Source organism: Camelus ferus, chromosome 7 (assembly GCF_009834535.1).
Source record: "Camelus ferus isolate YT-003-E chromosome 7, BCGSAC_Cfer_1.0, whole genome shotgun sequence".
NCBI classification, from domain to species: domain Eukaryota; kingdom Metazoa; phylum Chordata; class Mammalia; order Artiodactyla; family Camelidae; genus Camelus; species Camelus ferus.
The window spans coordinates 51,674,617-51,702,107 of NC_045702.1; the positions used below are offsets into that span (position 1 = coordinate 51,674,617).

General features: G+C 35.8%; 1 protein-coding gene across 16 annotated transcripts in view; it reads left to right on the forward strand.

The window, feature by feature from the left end:
• The window catches only part of CRPPA (CDP-L-ribitol pyrophosphorylase A), a 331,012-nt gene that overhangs the window by 120,906 nt on the left and 182,615 nt on the right, over positions 1-27,491 (forward strand). For all 16 annotated transcript variants that reach the window (XM_032483917.1, XM_032483907.1, XM_032483909.1 and 13 more), the window contains one exon: positions 5,146-5,277. In XM_032483917.1, the coding sequence (XP_032339808.1) occupies positions 5,146-5,277 (132 nt within the window). The remainder of the gene's footprint in view (positions 1-5,145; positions 5,278-27,491) is intronic.

Sequence of the window (27,491 nt, forward strand, 5' to 3'; positions counted from 1 at the left end):
TTTTAATATATTTAATAATTTTCACTTACAAATGTAGGTACATAAGAACAGAATCAATTATTCTTAGAAATTCAAAGTACTATAATGGACTTTATAATGGTTTGCCTAAATGCATACAGTGTCTTTATTTGCGAACTCTAAAAATATCTTGTTTTTTAAGTCACAAAATGCTTATCTAAATGGCCCTAATAATAACTGTTGCTTAAACAGTAATATATTTTATCATGTAAAATGAAATTTTGACAAGTCACTAAAATATATAAAAATTTTAGGCTACACTCAGTGAAGAATTACATACCTGCTTTTTGTAACTTCTTCAGTGATTTATATTCTCTGACAATTTTCTCAGTTTTCTCAAATAGAAAAATAAGTAAATATGAAGTTAAATGTTTCAAATAATATTAGCTAAACAAATCAATGCTTCATATTCATCATTGGGACTGCTTTTAACTCTTGGCTCTAAAATTTGTTGTAGATGATACAGATGTTAATTATAGCTGTATGTAATGCTTCAGATAATTGTGGCATAATACAGCCCTGGCAGAGTTATGTTCTTGTAGTAGAAATAATCTTGTGAAATAATCTGAAAAACTGTTCATTTTATGATTTTTTCGCATGTTTTAAAGTAATATTAAGTTTTTCTATTGACTGTTTAAAATACGGAGTTCTCATTCCATTACTTCTTTGATCTTTTAAATAAGGATCTAAAAAAATGCAGCCAAATAAAACATTTTTTTACTGATATTATAAAACTCATTTAGTTTTTAATTTATTGAATCAGTAGAAACATTTAAATCTTTTGTATGGCTAGTATTTTAATACAAAGTACTATTTTATTTACTATCTTTTGTTAAATGTCATTACTAGCTTTGCTGGTATTTTGTTAAGATTTACAACTGAGTTGTTAAGCATTTGCTCTGAGTTTCCATGATAGCTTAAAACTTAATTTGTTTTTGTTCATCAGAATTATGAGTTGAATTTTATGGTGACATTGATTTAAACTTGTTCTAAAATGAAATGACTCAATATTAAAGCTTGTTCCTTTTTTCTTTTTAAAAGTAAATTCATTAAAGTAATTTTCATTAATATCCATGTAATTCATAAATAGCTGAAGTGAGATGAAAGTTTTTCTAAAGCTTTTTTTAATCCTTAAGATAGACTCTTTGATCTGCTTAATATTGACCACTTTCATCAATTATTAGATTTCCCTTCTGTTTCTTTTGAAAAGTGATGTTTTGAAGATGTTGGGCCTCATTTACACAATTTACTTTTCTGTACACATATGTTGATAATTTTGCAGTATCTATTGTGTGTTTTCAAAGAACCTCTGGTCTATCTACCAATTCTTTCTAACTCAATTATTTGATAATTACCAGAGCTCATATTTTGACTATCTTCCTTCCACTTTGGTGGGCATTAAGCAATGCATTACTCAAATAAACAAAGAATCTTTTTTTCACTTCTACCACAAATCCTGACTCCCTTCCCAGGCCTTCCTGTGAACATGGACTCTGGAATGAGACAGAAGTGCTAACTGTGGTGTTATGGAACATTCCTGATGTTTTAAGGAATATTGTATGTAATGTTAACTAATTTTTAACTTTTAACTTTAACTAATATAACTGTCCTCAGAGATAAGTGAAAAATTACATTTTTAAATATAAAAAATTAGTTGGACTTCATCTGAGACCAGGATTATATTAAATGGTTACCAAGACAAATATAAAGCATGTGTAGAACTGAGTGTAGAAGACATGAGGCACAGAGAAGCCTTTTCCAAACTCTTTGTGCCGGAAACCTCGCCCACCCACAGAGTCGCCCACATGTTAAATGTTTAAGCAGTTTACTAGTTTATAGGAGTGAATTTGCTACCTTAAAAAAAAATGAAATTACATTCTTTTTTAAGGAGTAGGAAGATTTCCTTATTGCTCCAGTCTTCATTTTTGGTACTATCTGTATGGTGTCTTTTTTCATACCAGTACGTATATAAATGTCTAATGAAACTATCATATATAAATGTCGAATGAAAACTATCCTATCCTAGAAAGATAGTTTTCATTTGACAGCTATATTAAAACTAGCATATTGTTAGATTTTCTTAAAAATCCAATCTGGTAAATCTGCCACTTATGAAAGAGTTAAATGTTTTATATTTATCTTTATACCTGGGATTCCTTCTACAAGCTTATTCTTTTGCTATTGCTGTTGGCCAGTCGTTTTGTTTGCAACTTGACTTTCCTCCTGTGCTCTGCTGCATTGATACAAATAATCCTTTAGTCTCTCTGCAAGTTCAGAAACTATAAAATACAATTGTTTATAGCTTTAATTAAACAGCATCACTTTTAAAATATATATAATTATAAGTTAACCAGTCTCTAATTTCTGTCCTCCAAAACAAAATGTATTCAGCACATTTTATCTATTGAGCATTCTCATTCTGATATAATTTATTCTCTAGAATTTTAGTCTAGCATTTTTAGGCTCCTAAAGTTACCGACTTTTATAATTAACCCTTGATGTAATTAACTGAAAATTTAAAAATTAATTTTACGGTCTCTGTTAGGACACTCTTCTGGGAAAATTAGAAATGAGCACCTATTCCCAGCTCGGACTTGGCAGAGAGGTTCCTCTGCTCCTGGAGGGCTGTTTCCTCTTGGTCAACTTTCATGGCAGCTTCGAGGTGCAGAGCTCCAATCTCAGTTGTAGAATATCTATCATTTCTTCTCCAAATAATGTGTTACCAGCATTTCCACTCTTTCATTTCTGTGCATTTTAACTTTCTGTGCAGGCTGTAATTACAAATTAAAATGATCTTTTCAGTGTCTTGTGCTGTTTTTTCCAAAAACCCTTTCCCAACCACCCACCTTCCTTACTATAGTGTGAGATTTTTCAGAACTCAAAATTTGTCAGAAAAACTAGTATTAATTAAGAAATGTCTGCCTATCTCATCTATCTAGGCTGGCAGTAAGGTTGCCCAGGTTGTGCACTGCAAATCTCTAAGGCATCCCATTCACATAAAGTATGTTGGACATGGTGGCTGCTGGCATTTCATGGTATCTAAATAGTACAGGTAATTACACAGTTAAAAGAGGTAAAGAGGCGTGTGAGGCTTTTAACTCTGAAAAGCAGTGTTGTTCCCTAGTCCAGCTGTCAGGGGCCATGCAGTGATCTGGCCATATGGGCTGAGGGGAGACTCTTACCCTCAGCCAGTTCCCTGGCTTCAGATTCATACCATGACTACAGTTTCCCAAATTGCCTCAAGTTCGGGGAATTAGCCTGCTTTTTGTTGGGAAGCCCACCACCAGCACTTTTAGGTTCAGGTGGATATTGCAAACTTATAAGACTAGAGGAAGGCTGTATTGCACTAGTTGGCCCAACATTGTGGAAGACTACAGGGCAGGAAAAAAGGTGGGGCAGAGGTGGACATGTCTTCTGCTTTGGCTCTTGAGCTCATCATCTTGCATTGGTACAGGGGCTGCTTTTCTGTTTCCTCACTTCTGCCTCGACCTTGGCTTCTCAAGGGTGAGGGAAGGAGATTACAGAAGGTGGTATGAGCCATTCTTTTAGAAGCCTGAGGCTGCAAATAGGAATGGACATCTTTTGCCATAGCTGATAGCTGTTAGCTTCCCAGTCCCAGCTAGAGGAGTACCTGGTGACAAGTCAAATGACTCTGATGGCGGGTCTAGTGATTGTAGTTAATTCACAATTCTTCCAGCCTGGTTGTGGTTCACCATTCAGGAGTTGCTTTTACCATAAGTAATGCTGCCTGGTAAAAAAGCTGAAATTCCGTCTTTGTAAGTTTTCAGAGAAACAGAAGTTAGAGGAAGCTGAACCCAAGACTCCAGGGTTACAGCGTCTTTTCTTCATCTCTTCAGCAGGTAGAAAAGCCTGAAACTTTTTCTTTCTGCTTTTCATCTTCCGAAAAAGGTTTTTTTTTTGTTTTCTTCTCTATTCTCTTGGTTTCTTTGTCAGTTGAGCACTTTTTAAGGAAAAAAGTCTTCATTGCCACCTTAGATTTCAAGGGGAAGCAGCTGGATGTGCATGTCTTCACCTGACTATATTTAATGCAAAGTTCCAGGAAATAGCTAATGAATATCTAGTAAATTAATATACATTGCACATCATCTTATAGTTATCTTTAAAACTGAATGTTATATAAGTAGTTTTTCCCTAGAAGAGTAAAATGCAGTGTGATGGTAGGAAAAAAAACCCTCTCTCCCTTGTTTAACAGAAAGAGTATAATAAGATGTTTTGTTGTGTATTTTCTAAAGAGCATGTCTCCTTATGAGTGAGCAGAGAGGAAGGGTGGCAGGTGGAGTATATTTTCAAATGGTTCTAGTTAGTGAATACACATAATTGAACAAATTACAATTCTTGAGTTTTTAAAATTTGACATTGCAAAAGAATACATATATTTGTGTTCATTGTATATATAGATTTGCATTTTAATTAGTTATTTTGAGACTATTATTGTGATTTAGGTCTTTTATGTCCAATGAGAGACAAATAGTACTATAAAACTTCAATAATTTGGAGAAAAGAGGACAGATCACCCCGAGACCTTAAAATTTAAATGTAAATAATGCTTTAAAATAGTTATTGGAATAATTTCAAGGAAAACACTAACACTGCTTAAAGAACTCTATATGAAATGCTTATGGATTTACTGTAAGAAGTAGAGAATTATTTGTTAGCATTCCAATGATTACTTTAGAAGGGATTCTTCTAAAAATTTTATGTATTTGGATAAGCAGTTTCTTGAATTTTATTGTTACTGTTAATTTCTTAACATGCTTGTTTATTTCTATCTAGCCTAGTTTCAAATTACAAATTATGAAGTAAGTTGAGGGAATTAATGAAATTATATATTCTTTATATGTTTGACTCTGACACAAATTGAAATAGAATATTAGTATTTTATATTTTTCAACAGTGTGTTCTCATTGAGTATCTACTGCATGTGTGTTTATAAAGCATGGTTCATGTTATCAAGCATTTATGGCTTGAAATGATCAACTAGACATTAACACGAATTGATAGTTGCGATATTATAATTTGACGTTTTGGGCTTCTTTCATGTCATATTTTTCAAGGGAAAATGAAGAGAATGGTATTCTAATTGTTACCTTTTATGTTATTTTGCAGGTGCATTTTCTTGATAATAAATCAATACCGTTTGGTCGGAAAATGGAAGACCTAATGCAGATTAAGGAATTGGCCAGAGAAGTGAAAAAAAGAAATATTTTATTATGTGGTCTTCTCATATACTACCCACAGGTAGGTAACATTTTGGTCTCTTCAGATTGTGTGTTCGTTAGAGTACAGTTTTAATGGTGGAAACATGATTTTGTTAAAAGCAAAGAGATATTAATAAAAGTTTTGGCTGGAAGATTACTCCTCTGTTCATGATCTACAGTAGGTAGAAACTATTGACTCTAAGGGAAAAATAAAAATGAAAACTAGTATTTTGATTAGGGGAAAAAAAGATGAAGATTGGCAAATATCTCATACTACGTAACCCACATTGAATTGCCAGATATGCAAATAAAAATACAGAATTCCCAGTTAAATTTGAATTTCAGATAAATAATAAATAATTGTAAGTATATCCCTAATTTGGAATTTGAAATTTGAATTTCAAATTTAACGGGACTTTTGTATTTAACTAGTAACCCTAAGGTCATAACTCTTAGGTGTTTGTATAGTTTGAATTTGCTTATTTCTTTTATGCTATGCTAAAGATGTTGGTGATCTAGAGTTTAATCATTTGAAAGCAATGGATGGCATTCAGATTACCAGAGGGCATGGCATTTAACTAGAGAAAAACTGTTATTGGCAGTCTCTTAATAGCCAGTTAAGCTAAAGACGAAGTGAATTCGCATTATAGATTCTTTGTACTATTTAAATGAAACTGTTTGGAGAATCTGTTAGAAAAGATGGATTTGCCCTTTGTGCATAGATACCTTTCACCGAACTTGCAGAGTGCTTTATGGTGTCTTAGAGGTGTGCCACAAGAGGAGTCAAGGAAGTAAAACAGTCAACTGCTGTTTCTAATGGTCTGGAATAAAAGTGATTTGGTACTGATTGTCCAGGGAATGATAGGTATTTTTATGGTTGATGAATAACAGCTATTGTTTAATGAGATATTTAAAGTGCCATTTTAAGCTGAAAGTAACAATTCTTTTGAAACAAATGGATTTTAGTTAAATATAAGGACCATCTTTTAGCCCGTTCCCTGACTTTCTTTACCTTTGAGGTGGTTTCCTCTGCTTTTAAAATAAGCAAGCATGATCTCTAGTTGGTCATCAAGGACAAGGTAAAGTTGAGTTTATTTAGGATTATGGAATTACAAAATGTTAGTGCTGCAGGGGTTCCTCAGTCAGCACAACCAAGGCCTAAAGAGGTACCTATACTTGCCTAAGGACATAACTGGCAGAGTAAGAATAAGAACTGAGGTCTGGACCTTCCTTCAGGTATGTTGCCTTTTCAGTAGATTGCCTTTGGTTGTACTAAAGATTATTATGGTGGGAAAAATAAATCATCTCTTTCTTGTGTGCCATGTAAAGAAGTCATGGATGCATACAACTAATGCTATGCTATGCAGGAACAAACTAGAGTTTGGGAAAATTCCAAAAGCTGGGGAATGTTAGAGCACACACCATCCTGGAACTCTGTTTGTCCTGTGCTTTAGATGAAGTAAAAGCGGTCTTTGTGCGCTGTAGCTTACATTCCACTGGAGGGTCTGGTTGTCAGATGAAATACAGCATTGAAGTTCAGATAAAAATATTTTTTAGCTTAAGTATGTCCCAAATATTACATGGAACATATTTGCACTAAAAATTCTTTGTAGTTATTCTGAAATTAAAATATAACTGGGCACCTTGTGTTTTTACTTGCTAAACCAGTAACTCGTGTAGAGTTGACATTTACATTGCAGTTATTCATTTCCCCACACTTGACGTGCTCTACACATTACTGGAATGGAGTACAGTGAATATCCATGTGGCTCTGTGCCTGTGAAGGCTCGTTGATTGGGAAAGTGGCCTTGTTGAAAAGGAGGCGCTTTTGCAGCCCACTTCTTGGTATCTGACTGCTCTTTTAAGGAAACTTGGACCTGCTAAGCCAGTCCTCTACTAAGCTACCAAAAGTGGGAAAAGGATGGTCTTGCAAGGCCTTCAAGATACCTCTCTCATTGTTTTAGGAAGCAAGGATAGCTTACTTAGATGTTGCTTGTCTCTTCTTAAAAATACAGTACTGAAGATGTTTCAAGTATGTGAAAATGTTTAAAATGCAGGGTTTACTTTTGTCCTCAAAGGCACAGATCTCAGTTGATTCTTACTAGCCCAACACACTGTCCACTGCATAATTCCACCTTAAAGAGCATTTACCAGAAGACCCTGGGATGTTCATTAGAAACACCGTTCAAAAAGGGCTATGGTTAAAAAAATTGGGGAAGCAACAGAATAAAGTTAAACAAACTTCTTTAATGAGGGTCTTCTCACAAATCTTTAACATACTCTGTATCTCCAAATTGGGGACAAATGGTTATGCCGTTTTCCATTTTCTATTGTAATCCTTTACCATAGACAACTCATGGTACTAAAGTTCCCTAAAGAAGCTTTGGGAAACATTCCCCACAAATACATCTTAAATAAAGACACCATTACCTCTGTGCAGAGTATTTTTATACTTGAGTACTAATTTTTCCATGTGGTTAATTCAGTATCTTTAACCTTGAGTGCCCTACTTGGCGTTGTTAACACCAAGGATATGAACACATGTAAGGTGGAGCTTCTGTTCCCTGTTGAGTGTGGAGTGTTGGTTTGTGCTTTCTGTGGTGCTGTAATAGAACTTTTTGTAGTGTTCAGATGTTGGACTTTGTTCCCTAAATCTAATCCATCTCTGTGAGAACTGTTAGGTGTTTTGTAGGTAGTTGCTGTGTATCCTTCTAAGCTTCTGATCAGTGAAACCTTTCTAGATTCTTAACTGTTTTTCATAAGACAGAGCATCAAGTGTGTTGTCTTTGGATAGATTTTCTGTTCATTGATAGATCCTCCTCTAAAGAGAGAAGGTATTGACTTGAGTTCCATATATCTGCTATATGTATGTTCTTTCTGGCTTAAAGAAGACATGCCCTTGGTGCCACTTATGGAATATAAAAAAAGTGGTCCATCTAATTTGGAAATCACCAGAGTAGAAAGGTGATTTCCGGGGTCTGGGAGCATGGGAGAAATAGGGACAGGCTGGTAAAAGGGTACAAACTTTTAGCTATAAAACAAATAAGGTCTGAGAATCTAATGCAAAACATGGTGATTATAGTTGATAACACTGCACTGTATAATTGAAATTTTCTACGAAAATAGAACTCAAGTAGTCTCTCTCACAAAAAAAGATCAATATATGAGGTGATGGATGTGCTGATTAATTAAATGGGGGGAATCCTTTCACAACATATGCAAAGATCAAATCACCATGATGTCACTTTAGATATCTTGCAATTTTATATGTTCAATTACAACTCAATAAAGCTAAAATAAAAATTAATTTTTTTTAAAAAGAAGACCTGCCTTGTTATGTATATGATATTTCTGATAATGTAGATGGTCTTGATTTTTGGCTGCACTTTCCCAGTGTTGACATATGTTTATAGTTAAATAGATTACATCAGTCTTTTTTTAACTCATGGTGGTACTAAACCTCTGTGTTTGTGTAGAGCTCTTTTACACGTATGTGTAGGCTATTCTGTATTTGGTGAATTTGAACTGATTAGTTTTATTCTTTTAGTCTTTTGTTGCCTTTTTGGTCTAGAATATGGCATATGATTAATTAGCTATAGTTACTTCATATAATTTACTAATTAGAGGTCTATATTTTGTATACACCTTTAGGGAAAAATGATTTGGAAAAAGCTAAGGCTTGATTCATTCTTTAGTATCCATAAATGTTCTACAATGTTATCTGTGATCCATTGCTGATAATTTGATAATTCAGTCACTGACAAATGCCTCTAATGGTATATTTCAACTCAGTTTTTCTGTATTATCTTTACTGATGTAAGAAACTTTTAACAATTACTTTGCTTAACTCTAGAGATGCTTTCTATGTGTGATTTTTTTCTGATCATAAGAGATAGTATTTGCTAAATTATTGCATATGATAGTTTCTTAGCTATATTACCAGAGTAAAGCACTAATTAACTTTTTTTTCCAAAATTGATTTTAAAATATTCTAGTGGCTTCAAAAAAATAATAATTTAAGTGAGCTCTTTGTGGGTGGTATGAACAGAGTTATGGATCAAGTGACTGGCTTGACTGTTTATATGTGTGTGTGTATGTATGTGTGTATATATATATATACACACACATACATACACACACACATATATACATGTAAGTAAAAAAATACTTGACCATCATATCAAGTTTTATGACTTTATCATCTAGTACTCAGTTCCTCAAGTTGTAAATAAATCAGGAAGATCTGAAATTTATGCTCTGGACTAGAAATGCAGCATAAAGTTGCCTTAATCTGTTGAATGAATTTAAATCAAGTCCTATCCCTCTTTTAAAAATAACCATACAAACATAACAATGAAAAATTAAAACCAGGTTTTATAGTTTAATCCATAGAGGATCTAAGTCCCTCTTAAAGTATTCTTTTAAATAATTCTATGCATGAAATGTTATGCTTCACCCTGTTAATCCAACTTTGTTTTGCAAACCATCATTGAGGTCCATGATATAAAATTGTGTGTTTGGGGAACATGTTTTAACTATTTGAAAATCTGTATCTGATGATACAGCAGTGACTATACAGAGATTTAGTGTTTCTGGCACGAACTATTCAAGCCAATAGCTTAGAGTTTATAGTCTTAATTTTTGTTGATGTTTAAAATACTTTTATGATAACTTTGTTTTTAAGGCAAATGTTTGCACGTATACATTTTTAAAATAATATTCCTTAAAATTGTGGTAGTAAGTAAACTGTTTCCCTGAGTTTTGTGAGCCATTCTATCAAGTAAGTCAACCCAAGGAGGGGATTGTAGGAGTCCCTGATCTGAAACCTGATGGTCAGATGTATGGATGGCCCGAACTTGCAGTTGGCATCTGATGTGGAAGTCAGCCTGGTGGGCTGTGCCCTTAACCTGGAGAGTGTGGTCTGTGCTAACTCTGGGTAGTGAGTGCCAGAACAGTTCAGCGTGGGAAAAAGAAAACTCCACATACTTGGTGTTAGTTGAGAGCAGAAGAACAGTTAATCCTTAAATCAGCATAAAACTTGCTATATCTGTTATCTACCCAGTCCTGCTAGAGGTTTTTCCAAATTGTGCACATGGTTTGAGCTTAGGTCCCTAGTGAAAATGCTGTGAGTCAGAGTCCCCAGTGAACTATCAATGGACATGCAGTGTGGAAAAAAAAACTAAACTTTGTCGGCACTGTAATACAACTTAAGCTATACTGACCATTTCACAGATAAAACTTCTAGTTTACAAGGATATTATTCCTTTGATGAAGATCTTTTTTGTTTAGACATTGCACCATTGTGTAATCTGTCCAACTGATTACTGGATTCAGCTTTACTTACCCACCTTCTTCACAAAGGTATCATGAGAAATCTTACTAGGTATTTTCCTGAAATCCAGGTCCAGAATTTGTACAGCTTTTCCTTGTTCAAGTAATCTACTAGTAGTCTCAAAGGAAAAAAGTTTATATTATTTTAATTAACTTACATTAGGCCTTAGTGATAAATGGTTGATCTTCTGTGCCAGTAGTTTTTGAACACTGTGTGTTGGAAAAGTCCCCACCTGGCAATATCATAATCACCTGAGGAATTTAGTAAATATATCGATTCCGAGTCTATACCTCAGTGACTCTGTTTCAGTAGATCAGGGCTCTACCTGAGGCTCTATGTGTTTCACCAGCTCAAGCTGTAATGGAAATCCAGTGTGGTCCAGATTCGGATGACTGATGCAGACCAGTGGTTCTTCATTCCAGTGGCATGCTGGAATCACTGTCTCCCCTTTTTATTTGGTATAGGACTGTCACATCAGTGGGGGCCCTAGTCTACCAGGTGGTGTAATAGAATGTTGATTAAGTGGTTCTAAGCAAAAACTCTCAATATAACAGGGCAGTTACATTGATAAAGGTACTTAATTGTAAACAAAAGAATGTATCATTGATTGTTCAAAAGACAGATTTATTTCAGGGTATTTTGTAGCTTGATAGAATTTGTCAAGAGTCACAGAACCAGGATTGGATACTCTCTAGCCAGGAACAATGCAGTTCATAGAAACGCTTGACCGTACTGTGGGACTGTGCTAAGGAAAGCGCCTCCCGTTACTGGTTCTGGGTACTTACTATGCCAGGAGGCCGTGGGTGGAAACTTTACCATAGCTGATCCAGAAGATGAAGTCTCTTCACTGGATCTGGTCTCATTGCTTCTGGTACCAAGTTAAGCTGCTCACGTCTACCTTGTAAGTACCCTACATTTTGCATAATAGAATCCACAGAATTTAGATGCAGCAGAATCTGGGGAAATGTAGGGGGTTTTTTTTCTGTAGTCTCTATAGCACATATATGAAAGCTGGGCTGTGACTAGAGAAGGCATGATTTGAGCGACTTTGCAATAGCAGCTCCGTTTATGTCATGGAATTTTGTCTTAGGTTGAAATGCAGTCAATCTGAGCACCTTTAACATGTTGTATTTACATTCAAGGGCTTGTTATTTGCCACCATTCAGGCTTCCTATAGGTGTCTGCCACCAAGTATACATTTTTTAATACAATTTTGCACATGAACCTTTATGGCAATAAAATTTGCAAAGTCTATAAAATTTATCTGTAAAAGCTTTATATTTAATCTGTACCTTTTACATGCTTGGGGCTTTAGAGATGAAGCACACAGGTTCGTGGTTAAAGAATTTCCTAAAACTATTGTAACTGATTATTTCTTGCACTGAATTAGTGTCTTCCCCTCTAATTGAAAAACTAGCTATATGACCTCAAACAGGATACAATTTTTCTAGGCCTTGTTTTCTCAATCTGTAAAATGCAGAAGTCAGAACTTCTGTATTAAAGTCTTTGTCCGATGCGAAAGTGGAGACGTAGGAGGTGTGCGGGCGTGTCAGGAACTACCATTGACTATCCCTCACTCTGACGCAGGATCTGAAATCGGTCCTGGGTTTTCTTTCCTCTCTCTATGTGACCATGAACTTCACCTATACTGTTATTTCATAGAGAAATTCTTCATTATTGTTCATATATTCCATTCTAGTTTAGAGAGGGAACTGTTCTTTTTGGGGGGGGGAGGGGGGTCAGACACCTTAATAAAGGAGAGAACAAGAAAGGTGATGTCTTAGTCTGTTCTGCTGCTCTAACAGAATACCATAGAATGGATGGCTTGTAAACAATGAAATTAATTTCTCGTAATTCGGGAGGCTGTAAGTATGAGTGAGGTCAGGGTGCCAACGTGTTTGAGTTCTGGGGAAGACCCTCTTCCTTGCAGAGCACCATTTTCTTAGTGCCTGCTCACATGAGGGGGAGAGGGAGGTCTCTTTCAATCAGAACCCTAATCCTCTTGATGAGGACTCCACTCTCATGGCTTAAACACCGACCAAAATTCTCACTTCCGAACATCTCAAGTGACTTAGGATTTCAACATATGAATTTTGGGGAGGGGCACAAATGTTCAGTCCATAACAGGGAAGCAATTAACATTCATCAGAGAAAGGTAGAGAAAATACTAAACATGTTAGCACAGCAGGGGGGTGTGCCATTTTAGTTTATTATTGTCATCTCTCTTCTTCCCTCTCCTTTGAACTGTCATTTCACTAGGTTTGCTGTAGTGGGAAATAGGAGTTTTGAAAGCAATGTTTGGCTTAGTCCTTTCATCAGACGGGACCATTGGAAAGGACTGCATCAAGCAGAGCTAGAAAATACAAGTCTTGGTTTGATCGAGGGTAAAACAGAGGAGCCCCGTTACCTCTCTCTGCTCCTGAATGCCACTTTCTCTTCTCTTCCTGCAACTACAGCTCTAGAAAGTATATTTTAAAAAAAAATTACCAAAGAATTAATGTAATTTTTAAAAAAAATAATTATTTGTAAAAGATTTATGAGAATCCTTTTGCAAACCTCCAAAATAGGATATGAAATGGTGACATGAAGTTGTTCGGCAGCAACATTAAATTAAATAAAGCTGTGTAAGTTGGTTTTCTGTCCAAAGTATAATCCAGATCTCTCTACTTGATGAGTTAAATCTTGTTGTCTTTCTCTATTGTCTGGGTTTTAAAGGTTTTGTGCGTATTGGGAAGGACATCCAGAAAATGTCCTTGACAATGAATCTGTAAATACTTGAGGAAAATTCCTAATGAAACATTAAGAACTATATGAGCATGTCCACCTGCTCTCAGATACCTTTGTCCTGAAAGATCTGAATTTGTAGAATACAATTGACACCAATCTTTCCCTCTCAACACATTTGCTCTGTGTTCTCTAGACCTAAGTGTCAGCCTTCAAGTGTGCATGATCACTTGAACAAATAGGTTCATGCTATCAAGTAGCAGAATGCAGATTTTTTTAAAAAAAATGATAATCTTTGGGGAGATTAGACTTAAAACTCTACTTACTGCAGTGAGTAATTAGCTGAAATTTAACTGTTAATTTCATACTAAACTCACCATACTTTCCCTGGCATCAAATCATGTGGCATGTACATCAAATATGCAGCGCCAAATCTGTTTACAGAAACCCATAATACCCCTGTTCAGAGTAATCAGGCTTTTTCATGTGGGAATGTTTGAGACTAAATATCTTTTGCTTTCAAAATTGTTTTGGCTTTTATTGTTTAGACTTAGTCGTTCTTTGGGAAAATAGGAAGATTGGAAAAAATAATGTCTCTTCAAAATTGTGTGAGTTTGAAAAACTAAAACTGTCTTCTGTGAGTTTGGTTAGCTTACTTAGCAGACTCATTAGAGAGAGTAGCAGTAAGCTATTACACGTAGACTTACCTAAATGAAATGGACTATTATATAGAAACTTCTACCACAGATCTCTCAATTGTTTTGAAAAAAGAAACAACATTATGTATGAAAATGTCCATGGAAAATCCCTAGTGAACTAAGTCCTTTGAACAATGTATTGATTGGCTATTACTGCATAACAAATTACCCCAAAACTTGGTTGCTTAAACTACATTTATTATCTCGCAGTCCCTGTGGGTTCTCTAACTCCAGGCCTTTCTCAAGGCCATAGTCATCTCAGCGCCCCACTGGGAATGATCTGCTTCCGAGCTCTCTTAGTCGGCTGTTGGAAGGATTCAGTTTTTCCACCATAGGTTTTACTTGAAAGGTAGAAAGTTCCCATCTTTTTTGACATGAAGTTTAAGAAAATTTGTCACTTACTCATTTATAGAATATAAAAAATCATGAACATTTGTCATTTCTCATAATGTTTTAGTTTTCCTACCAGGTAATCAAGAAATATAAATATTAATGGGTGGGATGATACAGTCTCTTATTATGTTATTTGATTCTTTTAAAGTCTATAGTTCTACATAATTTATCATATTTTCACCCTCCCATATGTTTCATTATGTCTATTTACTACAGCAGTATGCATCTTAACAATGGATAGTGGAACTCTTTTGCTATCTTTGTATGTCTTTACTTCGGAAGGATTCAGTTTCTCTGGACTATTGACCTGAGGCCTCAACTCTTCACCAGCTCCTGGCTGGAGGCCTGCCTCTATTCCTTGTCGTGGGGGGTCTGTCCATAGAGCATCTCACAGTATCATAGCAAGCAAAAGAGAGAACCAAAATGAAAGACACAGCCTTCTGTAACATAATCACCAAGTGATGTCCCATTAACTTTATTGTATTCTGTTCATTGGAAGCAGATAACTAGGTTTGACCCACATATAGGGAAGGTGATGACACAGGGCATGAGTACCAGGAAGTAGAGGTCATTGGGAACCATATCAGAAGTTGCCCACTGTAATAATACCAGAGTGCTAATACTATAGGCTAAAAATTATATTTTTTGCTACCCACTCCGAGCAAATTAAGGGCTTGGTAGCCTGATTAGGGTTACAAATGTTTAAATGTGGAAAAACACACAGACTTTCTATATATGCATACATACACACACGTACATGTGATGACACACAGACATTATTTCTTTCTTGACATGTGAATTGAGTAGTCACAGCTAGAGATGGTTGGCGGAGAGCCAACAAAATGAAGACTTCTGTTATCTGTACAGTTGTTAAAGAGCTTGATTTAGGTCAGATCCCTAACAAGTTGGGGAGCATACATATATTTATAGATAGGCTATATTATTTCAATTCATGTTAGTGAAGCTGGTATTACATAGTAATTGCTATAAAATGGTGGTGTTTCATCTGAGAGAGTTGAGACCCATTATAGTAAGAACATATAACCCTGAAGTATTGTCTTAGAGGCTTCAAAACAGTTTCCAGAAAACAAATTTGCTCTAGTATGTCTAAGAGAACTAGAAATAAAAAGAAGTCAATGAATCTGACAACTAGAATCCTGCTGGTAATCTTCAGGGAAGATGTGTTTGTGTGCTTGTAGAAAACATTCAGAAACTTCACTGAGAGTTATCTGATTTCCTATAAGTTATTCCCCCAGTAAAACCCCTGTCATATTACTACTACTAACGAAAAGTTGAAAATAGGATTTCAGTCACTGCCTAGTTTCTGGTATTTTAACTAATAAAACAGAAAAAAAAAAAGCATGACAAATAGGCTGAAAGAACAAAATGAATAATTATTCCCTGGAAAGTGGAGCATTTTCTAATGTATGTGGCATTGTTTCAGCCCTTTGAAATAAAATGTGTTGTGTATATACTGCTCCCAGAAGTTTTATGTAGACTTTCCTTAAATAATGTTCGAGGGGGGGAGATACCTTTCTCTGTTTATTTTCATCTTATGGAGCACTAATTACCCAAACTGCAGGAGCAGCTGTACAAAGAACTTTAAAATTGCTGTTTTTAATGGAGTCAAGTAGAGAGCGTGATGTACATGCTAGAGGACCTGAAAACGTCAAGTGTAGTGGGAAATGGGACTAGATAGAAGAAACATGAGGTCAAAATAATTAGGATTTAGCATCCTAAGCCAATGGCAGTAAATCTGAATACTTGGAAATACGTGGGGCCTATTGACTATTAGGTATTGTATGTTATTTAGATTAAAGGTAACATTTCCAAAATCAGGGACTAGAGTTGGTTGTATATATATTCCTTATTTTCTGCCCTAAACCATCAGGATTTAGGAAAGATAATAGTTTGTAAATTTAGAACATGTGTTTATTGTCTCGTATCAGCATTTCTGATTATGATCACAATGGAAATACAGAGGGACCTTCTCCATGAGAATCAGGGAGATATGAGTAATATTTGGCATAAAGATTTGTGTATAAAAAACAGTGAAGTTTATTAGTTTTCCATCTATCTCATTATTCACCTTTGACAACTGGTAAGGAAATATATTTTAATTAAGCTTCAACTTCCTCTTACTGAATGCATAATGGCAATTATATACTAATGCTATTAGGAAATGAGTTGCTTTAATAACAAATATATCTACAGTAATTCTTTTAGAGTCTGGATTTTGATGGACAGAAAAACCACACATGTTTTACAAAGACACCATTCATGGTTATTATTATGTTTTGGTCATTGTTTATATTTTGTATGTTTCTAATCGCTATCTCATGCTGAAATCTTATATCAAGAAGAATATAAGGAAAGAGTGTTCAAGAGTGCCACACATAATTTACCATTTTTTTCAACTAAAATTATATATTTTAATCTTCTGAAATTTCCCCGATTTTCCTTTTAAAAATACAATTCTCTATGTATATTTATGGCCTAAAAGCTTCTGAATCATAATAACTTACAAAACTAGGCCACAGATCCTATGGACAAACTTTTTAGGGGTTCGGAACACAAGAATTTAATGTTTACTACAGGACCTGCTGTACTTTTTAAAGTTGTTTACCACAGAGACTTTTTCATTAGAAGTATTCAAAGAAAGGAAATTTAATTTTTGTTCGCAGGCTTGCAAACTGACATTGGGACGATGTGTAGTTAAAATAAGGACCATTAAACTAACCTACGTACCACTTACTGGTTTGTCCTTAAAGTCGGTTGGTTTGACCTAACCTTAATGTTCTATTCTTGATAATGAAGTCAGTTAAAAAAAAAATTGATTCTCTAGTGAGGATATGCTGCTTTGAAAGGATACTAACAATTAAATACCAGTTATGTGCAAAATTATTTAATGTATGAATGTATAGATTTATGATTTTCTAATACATCTGTAGTGTACTATGTATTTCTAGCTCCTTTCTACTGAAAAATGAGGCCATTTCTTTCTCTCTACTGAGTAAATGTCTTTGATTCTGACTTAATCTTAGTTTTGAATTTTAAATAGGAATAGTAAGTTTTGCATGCTCCCTCTCTCTCTCTCTATATATATATTTTTAGTCATGCCTCTTGTTTTATAGTTACTGTTTTTCTCATACACTAAATGAACACGAGGCTTTGCCAGCAACATTATAAGAACACTGGTCTCCTTCACAAATACATTTTCTCAAATCAAGTAAATCACAAGTGTGTGCTTCTTACCTTCCCTGGAATTTTTGCTGATTGTTTTAAGGCCTTGGAAGAAAGATGAGCTTTGTGGGTTGTTTTTGTTTTTAAGTTTGTCCAAGGCCCTTTGTAAGGCATCTTGAGGAAGTCAAATGATGGCTGAGACCTCACCCCTACCCCCAGAGAGAGGTTTCTCTGAAGGAACTATATCAGGTTAATTGGAAGTTAAAAATATGTAACTTATGCTTTCAAGAGCTTAATTATTTCCACAGGTATGTGTTTCTCAGAGGTTAGCTAAGCGATAGCAAATGTGGCCCTTGTGGTAAATTCATGAAAATAAGTGATGGAAAATAGCTAATTTGCCTTCTGCTGCCAGCATGGCTGGTTCTGTGGAAGCCTGTCCCTTCTAAAACCCTGTATACTGCACTCGAGATGACAGATCTTTCCAGCTGGTGAATCTGTGGGACTTCATGTGCTAGTATAAAATAGGAAAGAGCTGTCTCATCTGGGCTGTTGAGAACAGTGAATTTCCTGACTAACCAAAATGTACAGTAAAGAAAAAGCAGTAAAAGTCCAAAAAGGTTACCAAGTTGTGATTTAAAAAAAAAAAAAAGTTGGGAAATTACTGTATTTGGTTCTACTATTACAGCTTCTGTAACTTCAACAAGGTGTATGAAGGAAGGGGAATTTCTCTCTCCATGACATTTCATTTAACTCTAAGTACCAAACTCAAATGGAAATTTCGGAAATCCATCACTGTGTCATCAAATAACCAAAGTTAGGTTAGTGGGTAGAGACCCCCTAAAGTTAGGAAGCCCACCAAAGTGTGGGTCCCTGCCTCCGGCTGTCAGAGAATTTGCAGCAGAGGAGGAGGGACAAAGTAAAAGGTTGCTTTACTGCTCTAAAGAGGAGAAGGGAAGAAAGTGCTGGAGCAGGGAAAAGGAAGGAGGAGCACTCAGCTGGGCAGCCATCCGCCAAGACGGCCAGTTGAGGCAGCGCCAGCCCTGGGTCGGTCCACGTGGACTCTTTATTGGAAGCTTCTGCCATTTTTGTCCTTCCAGGTGGGCAGGAGCCAATTGCCTTTTCCCCTGTCCTTTCTATGGGCTTTTCCAGTTGTTGTCATGGCCATCATCAACTGTCATGGCCCTGGTGGGTGTGGCATTTAGCAAGCTAATGAATTGCAATGAGCGTATAATGAGGTTCAGGGCCCACTGGAAGTCAAATCCTCCGCCTTCTTGGGTCTCATTAGTTATAACTGGTTCTTATTTCTTCTCTTTGCAGATGCCTCCTAAGACTTAGAAAAGAGTAATTGATTTTTAGTTGAGGGAGAGGCAGGGGTATGATTCTAGGGGCAACAGCCTTGGTAACATCCAGCTATAAACAAGAGGCAGGAGTTGGGAGGTGTGCAGCACAGGGTCCTACTCAGGATCAGTTAGACTTAGCTACAGTGGCTGAATTACTGCTAGCTCTAGCCTTCTCAGAGCTTCAGCTGGTTTATGTTAGTTAGATATTAATTTGATTCAGATTCAATCAAATGTCATGTATTTTTCCAATACTTTGCTTCAATTCAAACGTCATATATTTTTCTAATACAGTATCTTAGATGGCAAACATATAAATGTTTTTAGTCACAATGCCAAATTGATTAAAATTTTTGTTTTGAAAAAGAAAATGTAGACTGTGTGCTGTTTACAAATTACAAAATTGTAACTTAGGTAGATTGATGGCTAATTTTTAATGAGCTAGGAAATAAAAATATACTTGCAACAGTTTGTTATATAACATAGAAGTGTGAATTTTAATTTCATCTTTAAATTTTCAGTTACCTTAAAAATTTGAAAATAGTGATATTTTGTTTTGGAAACGTATTATCAATAAATGTGTATAAATCTACTTTATTTAGCTCTATGTTAATGTATAGGTTTCAGTATTTTACTTTCTGAACAAATTTTATGATCATTTCAAAACTTAAAAAATGTAGCAGTTATGTCAGTTTCAACTAAATTTACTGGAGGGAAATTAAGGCAAAATGGATTTTTAAGCCAGTTGAATTAATTGGTGAATTAATAGGCTTATCAGTTGGGAAATTTAAATCGCAAATGGCAGAAACAAAACACAAATTGATTTAACAGTATAACTGATAAATCCAAGATCAGGGCTTTAGGCTTTATAGGACCGCAGATGTTCAAAAGGAGATTACCCCTTTTCCTGCTCTTGTCTCTGCTCCATCCCTCCTATACTCAGTAGCTTGAGTCTTTATTATTATGTGGTTTCCTAAATAGCATGAGATATAATCACCAGCTCCTGCAGGTTTACATTCTACTAGCTTAGTGAACTCAGTGGAAGAGAATGTCTCTATCCCAGTATTTTCCCCAGAGTCTTCTCTCTTGGTTTCAGTAAGCTTATTTGTAAAACATGTGTTTACCTTTTGATTCAAATACTGTGGCTTGCATGGATGTTCATTCTATTAGCCAGGCCTACTTAATGTACACACATACCCACCTCCAGAGCCAGGTTAGCTCACCCAAACTACATGGATGAGCACAAGGATTGGGTGCATTCCCAAAAGAAAATTGTGGCACCTTTCCGTACAGCATGGGAAACAGGTGCGGGACAGACCCAAATGATAGATTGTTAACTGTTGACGTTGTGGACTGAATGTTGGTGTCTCTCCCAAATTCATATGTTGAAATCCTAACCCCAATATGGTGGTATTGGGAGGTGAAGCCTTTGGGAGACAAGTGGGTCATGAGGGTAGATCCCTGATGAGTGAGGTTTAGTGCCTTTACCTTCTGAAACACATGAGGATATGAAAAGAAGATAGCCATCTGCAAACCAGGAAGAGGGCTCTCACCAAACACTGGATCTACCTGCACCTTGATCTTGGACTTCCCAGCCTCCTGAACCATGAACAATAGGTATCTTGTTTAAGCTGCCCGGTCCATGGTAATTTATTATAGTAGTCTGATCTGACAAAAACAATTTTTTATTTGGGGCATTTTTCTATCTTAGGGAATGAGTAAGGTAAAGGCACTAAATATTTGTGTCCACATGGTGTTAATTTGGGTGCTTGTTTGCTAATTAACTATGGAATTAAAAATTATCAGATTTTTAGGGACCTTAAAATGCAGCTAGACAGACTTTTTTTGATATACTGCCAACTAGTTATTTTTCACCACTTGTGAAATGCACTGTTAATTATATATTGAAATTATCTTTTGCTGAAGATAGTTCCACAGTTTGGAAGATATTTAATCTAATTAAATAAAATAATTATCTTCTGTAATAGTAATACCTATTTGCCTCATTTTCATTCCAGCCTGCTCCCTGGGAGAGGAGAGGACAGGTCACACTCTGGATATCATTCTTTATTTTTGTTGCAGTTGAAGGCAATGGGTTGAAAACTACTGTTGTATCACATAATTATCCTCTTTACAGAAAAACAAATGAGAGCTTTCCTGTATTTATACTGTTCATCTTAATGCTTAGTTTCAGTTTCCTTTATTACATTTTTTTTTCTGGACATGATTTGTATTGAGTATGTATTGACCTGCCCTTTCCCCGCTCAGGTACCCCCCATCACCCATCATACTTTTTTCCATAGCAGTTTAAGTCAGGCAACCATGTTTTTTGCTTATATATGCTTATTATTTATTTCATTCACCTAATATGTGAATCCTAAGAAGGATACAGAGGGCTGACTGTACTCTACTTCTAAGAAGGTTTCTGTTAATGCTGAACCTACTGCATTCCTGAAAATGTGTTAATTATTAATATAAAGGGTTAAACCACATATTTGTTACCAGTTATAGTTATCTGTCTTACTTATAGAGGTAAGAGTTATAGTAAATTACAAATTATAGGCCAAGATCATTCAGAGACATGGGTACCAATTGGTTTATTCCAGGAGTTCAGAGATACTTTATATAGTTTATTATTAAAAATCCCACTTCGGTAATTTACCATGTATTCAAGCTAAAGAAGAAAAATGTCATCTCAAATTTCGAGTAAAAATATGTGATAAATTTCATGATTTGGTCATGATAAATTCTTAGCAAACTGAGGGTGAAAGTAAAATTTGTAACTTGATAAGTGATATACCAAAAACTTAAAGCAAACATCAAACTTAATTTTTGTTGGGAACACTGCCTTTAAAATAAAGGACTGGCCACAGCCACCATTTCTGTACAGCCTTGTTCTGCATGTCCTAACTTGGATGTAAGATAAAAGAGAGAAATGAAAGACTGAAAAGTAAGAAACAAACCTTATGAATATTGGCAAATAATAATGTGATTTTGTAGAAACCTTGGAAATCCATAGACAAATTCCTAAATTTAACAACTCAGGCAAGGGTTTGCATATGTAATCAACATACTCATAAACTTTTACTTCAACGTAAGAACAAATAGAAACTTTAAATGCTATCTTTTATTGAATAGAATTATATTAAGTGGTGTGTATGTGTGTGTTCCTTTGCTCTCCTTTTAGCTTAAGGGATCTACAATGACTCTTTTAATTCACTTACCTTGCAAAGAATTCACTTTCTTAAGGTATTTATATGTTGAAATTATTTACTTCATTCTTAGACATAGCTTAAAAATATTGAGAGAAAAGTGTTTAGGGAACGATAATAGCAGAAACTAAAAACCAAGAATAAAACTCCTTTTGAATTGGAAGACTTCAGCAGTAACATTTCCCAGTGAGCTTTAGGCAATAATAGCTTTTGATATCTATGTTCTAGATGTTTCTGTTTCAGGTTTCTGCAAACTTTCTCACCACATTACCATGTGAACAGTCATTGTCTGTTAGGTACCTGCTAACTTGCTTTATTGCTTAAGGGAATTGATGATTTGCCAATTTATTAATGTTTCACAATATTGGGCATTTAAATGTACATGATATTTACACTTTGGAAAAAGCCTTGTAATTTTAATTTTTGCACAATTTTTGCAGAAAAATTTTAATGGACTTATAGGACATGTTAAGACATGATAAGGTAGCTGCAGCTTGAAATTACGTGGGTTCTAGGCATCAAATTAGGCATCAATTTACATTCTTAATTGAGTCTATGCCTCAAATTGTTCTCAAACTGTGTGTTTTGAATTTGTAGAAATGTGAATGCCATGCAGAAAACATTTAATGCAAATCATGTTTATAGTATTTCTAGATGTTTATTGTAAATGTAGCTATTCCTGTGATTAAGTACTGCTGTTGAGGTTAAAAAAAAATATGTGAGTGTGTGTGTGTATTTAATACCATGTAGATTTGAGGTTTGTAGGTTAACATTTCCAATTTCTAGTATGAGGCAATGCTTTTCAACATCCATAACGTTTAGCAAATTATAATTATGCTGAGGCATTAATGTGAATTCATATAATGATGGGGAATTTGCCGCTTAGTAAGTACTGAAGCATAGCCAGTTGCTTCTTGCTCAAGAGCTCTTCTGAGTGGGTAGAAATTCATCTGTTTGGTAGAAAAGTAGTAATGTCCAGTAGAAGGAAAGGCATTTCTTTTGGAAGTCAACAGATCTTAAGGTGATAGTTTTGGAATAAATTAGAGTGGAATGTATGATTGCTTGGGTTTTTTTTTGAAATTAACAAAATCTGGAAACCAGACACACCATGAACGAATCTGCCTTAATGAATTCTCTAGTCAGTGCAAAAATACTTGATCAAGTAAGAGAAAAAATTTTCCTAGACTTAAAAAAAATTGATGCTTTGAGCATATATTCAGAAACATACAGATTCTCCATAGAAATGTGATTCAGGATAACTTTATTGTAATGATAATACAAAAATAATTTTAGTTTGTGTTTACAGAATTAGCAGGGGTTTTTGTTTGTTTTATTTTACTTGGCTCATGCTAACAGAGTTGAAACTTAGACTCCTACTAAATGGTGTGTGTGTGTGTTTATAGAATTGTTAGAAGACTCAAGGACATTGATTAAATATTTTAGTTCTTTTATTCTAATCCATTTTATTAGGATAGTTTTGTGCTGTGATGCTAGGTTTTAAAATTAATTAGTCTTTGGACATACACTTTACACATCTCAAAGGCACTACTGTCGAAGTATTTTTTTTTAATAGCTGAACACTAGTTTAAACGGATTTTATTCAGTACCTGCTGACTGAATAGTAGGGGAAGCAACTGAGCTCCATTCGGATTTGTGAATAGGTGACTGGGCCTTTTAAAGGGAGGATGAAGGAGTGGGGGAGGGCCAAGCGCGCGCCTTATGTGAAAAGTTACCAAAGGTTGGTCAGCAGAACAGCTGGTTTGGCCAGCTGTTGTGTTAAGCTGGCGATTACTGAAGTTAAGATTCTGTTCTCCCAAGGGGTCTGGGAGACCAAAGCCCTGTCCTTCCTGATAATGACATTTCAAAGGAATGGCTTTTGGGTTCTTGAGAAAGACTGTCCTGACATGTAGGAGGTATATGTACATCTCAAAGGGACAGAGAAAGGAGTCACAGTTCTAAGCCCTTTTTAGTAAACTCTGACAGAGGAGGTCAGGAGCCTATCCTCCGGTACTGGCTGGAACAAATAGTAGATTCTCCTGGCAGTATTTTGTGGGGAGGGGTGCTGGGGTCATCCTAGGGACATTGCCTTAATATTGCTTGAAGTCATGCTAGAGTTTTGTCAACACACAGTGCAGAGATTAGGGCAGAATCTTCATGTGCCAAGAGTTTTGCAGTTCTCATGATTTTATATTGATCCTGAAGGGATCAATTTTCCAGTAGAAAATAGAATATTATTAATTTGATATCTAAAGGAATGAAGGAGATATGCTGTCCTAAATTGAAACTTCTGGGTTTTTTTCCATATGGATTACAAATGTGTATGTTTCTTTTTTTCCAAAAAGAATTATAATTGACTTACAATTTTGTGTAGTTTCTGGTACTACAGCATAGTGATTCAATTACATATATTCTTTTTCATTATAGGCTATTATAAGATACTGAATATAGTTCCCTGTGCTCTACAGTAGGACTTTGTTGTCTATTTTTATATAGTAGTTTGTATCTGCTAATCCCAAACTCCTAATTTATCCTTTCCCATGTTCTTTCCCCTTTGGTGACCGTAAGTTTGTTTTCTGTGTCTGAGTCTGTTTCTGGTTTGTAAATAATTTCATTTGTGTAATTTTTTTAAGATTCTGCATAAAAGTGATGTCCTGTGGTATCTGTCTTTGTCTGTCTGACTTCACTTAGTTTGATAATCTCTTGCTCCATCCGTGTTGCTGCAAATGGCATTATTTTATTATTTTTATGGCTTAGTGGTACTCCATCACATTGATACATATATCAATCACAACTCCCTTATTCATTCATCTGTTGGTGGACATTTAGGTTGTTTCCATGTCTTGGATATTGTGTTTAGTGCTGCTATGAACATTGGGATGCGTGTATCTTTTTGAATTAGAGATTGCTTAGCATATATGCCCAGGAGTGGGATTGCTGGATCATATGGTAAGGCTATTTTTAGTTTTCAAAGGAATCTCCATACTGTTTTCCCTAGTGACTGCACCAAATTACATTGCCAACAACGGTGTAGAAGGGTTCCTTTTTCTTCTCACCCTCTCCAGCATTTATTGTTTGTGGACTTCTGAATAATGGCCATTCTGATTGGTGTGAGGTGATACCTCATTGTAGTTTTGATTTGCATTTCTCTGATAATCAGTGATACTGAGCATCTTTTCATGTGCCTGTTGGCCATCTGTATGTCTTCTCTGGAGAAATTTCTGAGATGTCTTCTACCCATTTTGATTGGGTTGTTTGTTGTTTTTGTTGTTGTTTTTGTTGTTGTTGTTGTTGTTATTGAGCTGTATAAGCTGTTTAAATATTCTGGAAATTAATCCCTTGTCAGTTGCATCATTTGCAGATATTTTCTCCCAGTCTGTAGGTTGTCTTCTCATTTTGTTTATGGTATCCTTTGCTGTTCAAAATAGAGTTTTGTTGCTGTTTTCATAATAACATGTCTTCTCATAACCCAATGATATATATTATTTTAATACACAAAATATGTCAACCCTGTTGATCACTCAAATGCTGGCAGTCATGTTTTAGTGAAACACAATAGTCACTTTATTCATCTGCAGCATAGTTGGGAAGACCCCTTAAAAACAAACAAACAAACAAACAAAAATGAAAACCTACCCAAACCCAGGTCAAACAGAATAAGGTAAACATGATTAAATGTGCCACACCTCTATCATGAATACATCATTGTGAACAAACAGACAGCAAGGCTCTGAGTAATCGAGATGTTCACTGTCTTTGCTATTCAGGGAAAATGAAACCAAGAGTGATGGTTACTTTTGTGTGACCAGAAAGTTGGATGTGATAGGAATAGATCTTGATCAAGGAAGATGGCTCTTTTTTTTTTTTTTTTTTGTCTGTGACTGAATTCTGGAATTCTCTGCAGACACTCAGGTTTGAGACTCTGCATCTTTGAAATTCAGTCAGCCACGCTATTTGGGAACCTACCACTGCATTTCTCTTGAATGTGCCTGATGTCAGTATCTACAGCATTTCTTCTCTCAGCTTAAGATAACCCTACTAACTCTTATTTTACATTCTTTTTTTTTTCTTTCTGCCCATTCCTAGGTGATCGAATCTGCCAAAGGAAGGGCATTTGTTAAAATCAGTGATCCAGAGAGTATGGGAAGACTAACACTTTTTTGAACACCGTCTGCTAGGTACTTTTATACGCAAGCTCATTGAGACTTCAGAATAGTCTTGTGATATGGGTGTTAATCATTCCACCGTCTACTAGTGAGAAATCCCAGGCCCAGAAACTGAAGTAACTCCCCATACCATAAGCTAATAAGTAAATGAACTAAATTTGGACCTCAAATACGCCACAGTCTTTACCTGCTCAGTGAAGCTTTTGTAGAAGAACTTTTTAAATTACAACAAAATTGCATATAGACACTCTAAAATGAAAGCCATGTCATGTTATTAACATGTAGTGGACTTTTAATTTAGTAGTTTCTATTCTTGAGATTACTTTATGATCCAGCCTTCTCTCCTTGGCTCTTCAAGGGTGGGATACTGTTGGCCATGGAGGCTGGCAGGCTCTTTCCTTGACTATGGGATACGGAGCAGAGAGGAGCCAAAGGAATCCTGGTCTGGGTATGCTTGGCAACCCAGAACCCGTCTTTGTCTTTAGTTTTTACAGAGGAGTGAAGAGCAAGAAATGCAGCTGAAGCAAATGGTCTGTTCCCATGCAGAGGCGAGAATGGACATGCAGGGGTGGGAGGGGCCTTGGGGAGCAGAGCCTGAAGAGACTGCCTGAGAAAAAGTCCAACAAGGGGAAAAGAGGCTTTTTGAGGTGGAGCACCCACAGTCTCCAAAGATGGTGAGGAAGGTACTATAATTGCTTGAGCATGTCAGGCATCCCTTCACTTTCTCAGACCTAACTCCTGGCCAGAATGAGGCTCAGGACTTCCCAGGACGTGTTCTGCATTGTTTTAGACAAGGGAGGCTGAGGCCATTCTCTGCTCTTCTGGGAAATGTCCATCTCAGTGCAACTGAATCCAGCACTGGCTGGGCATCAAGACCCAGATAGACTGTTTCCTGGCCTGGGCTGTCTTGATCAGCTGCAGGTGGGGCTGTGTTACAGAAACAGTTTCAAGTTTGCAGAGAAGCAGAATAAAAGCTTAAGTCAATTTTAAAATTAACCTTGTTAAAAAAAAAAAAAAACTAAGTCTCTGGAAATGCTTGATTCTAGAAGGAAACATTCTTAGACACTTGCTCTGTTGTGCTGCCAGAATTGGCTTGGGGGCTTGCATTCCAGAGAGCAACAGGGAGCCATAACACTTTCTCTAATAGCACTCACTTTAATTATCTGCTCACCTTATCTTTGCTTCCAGGGATCATTGTGTAGCTTACTTTGT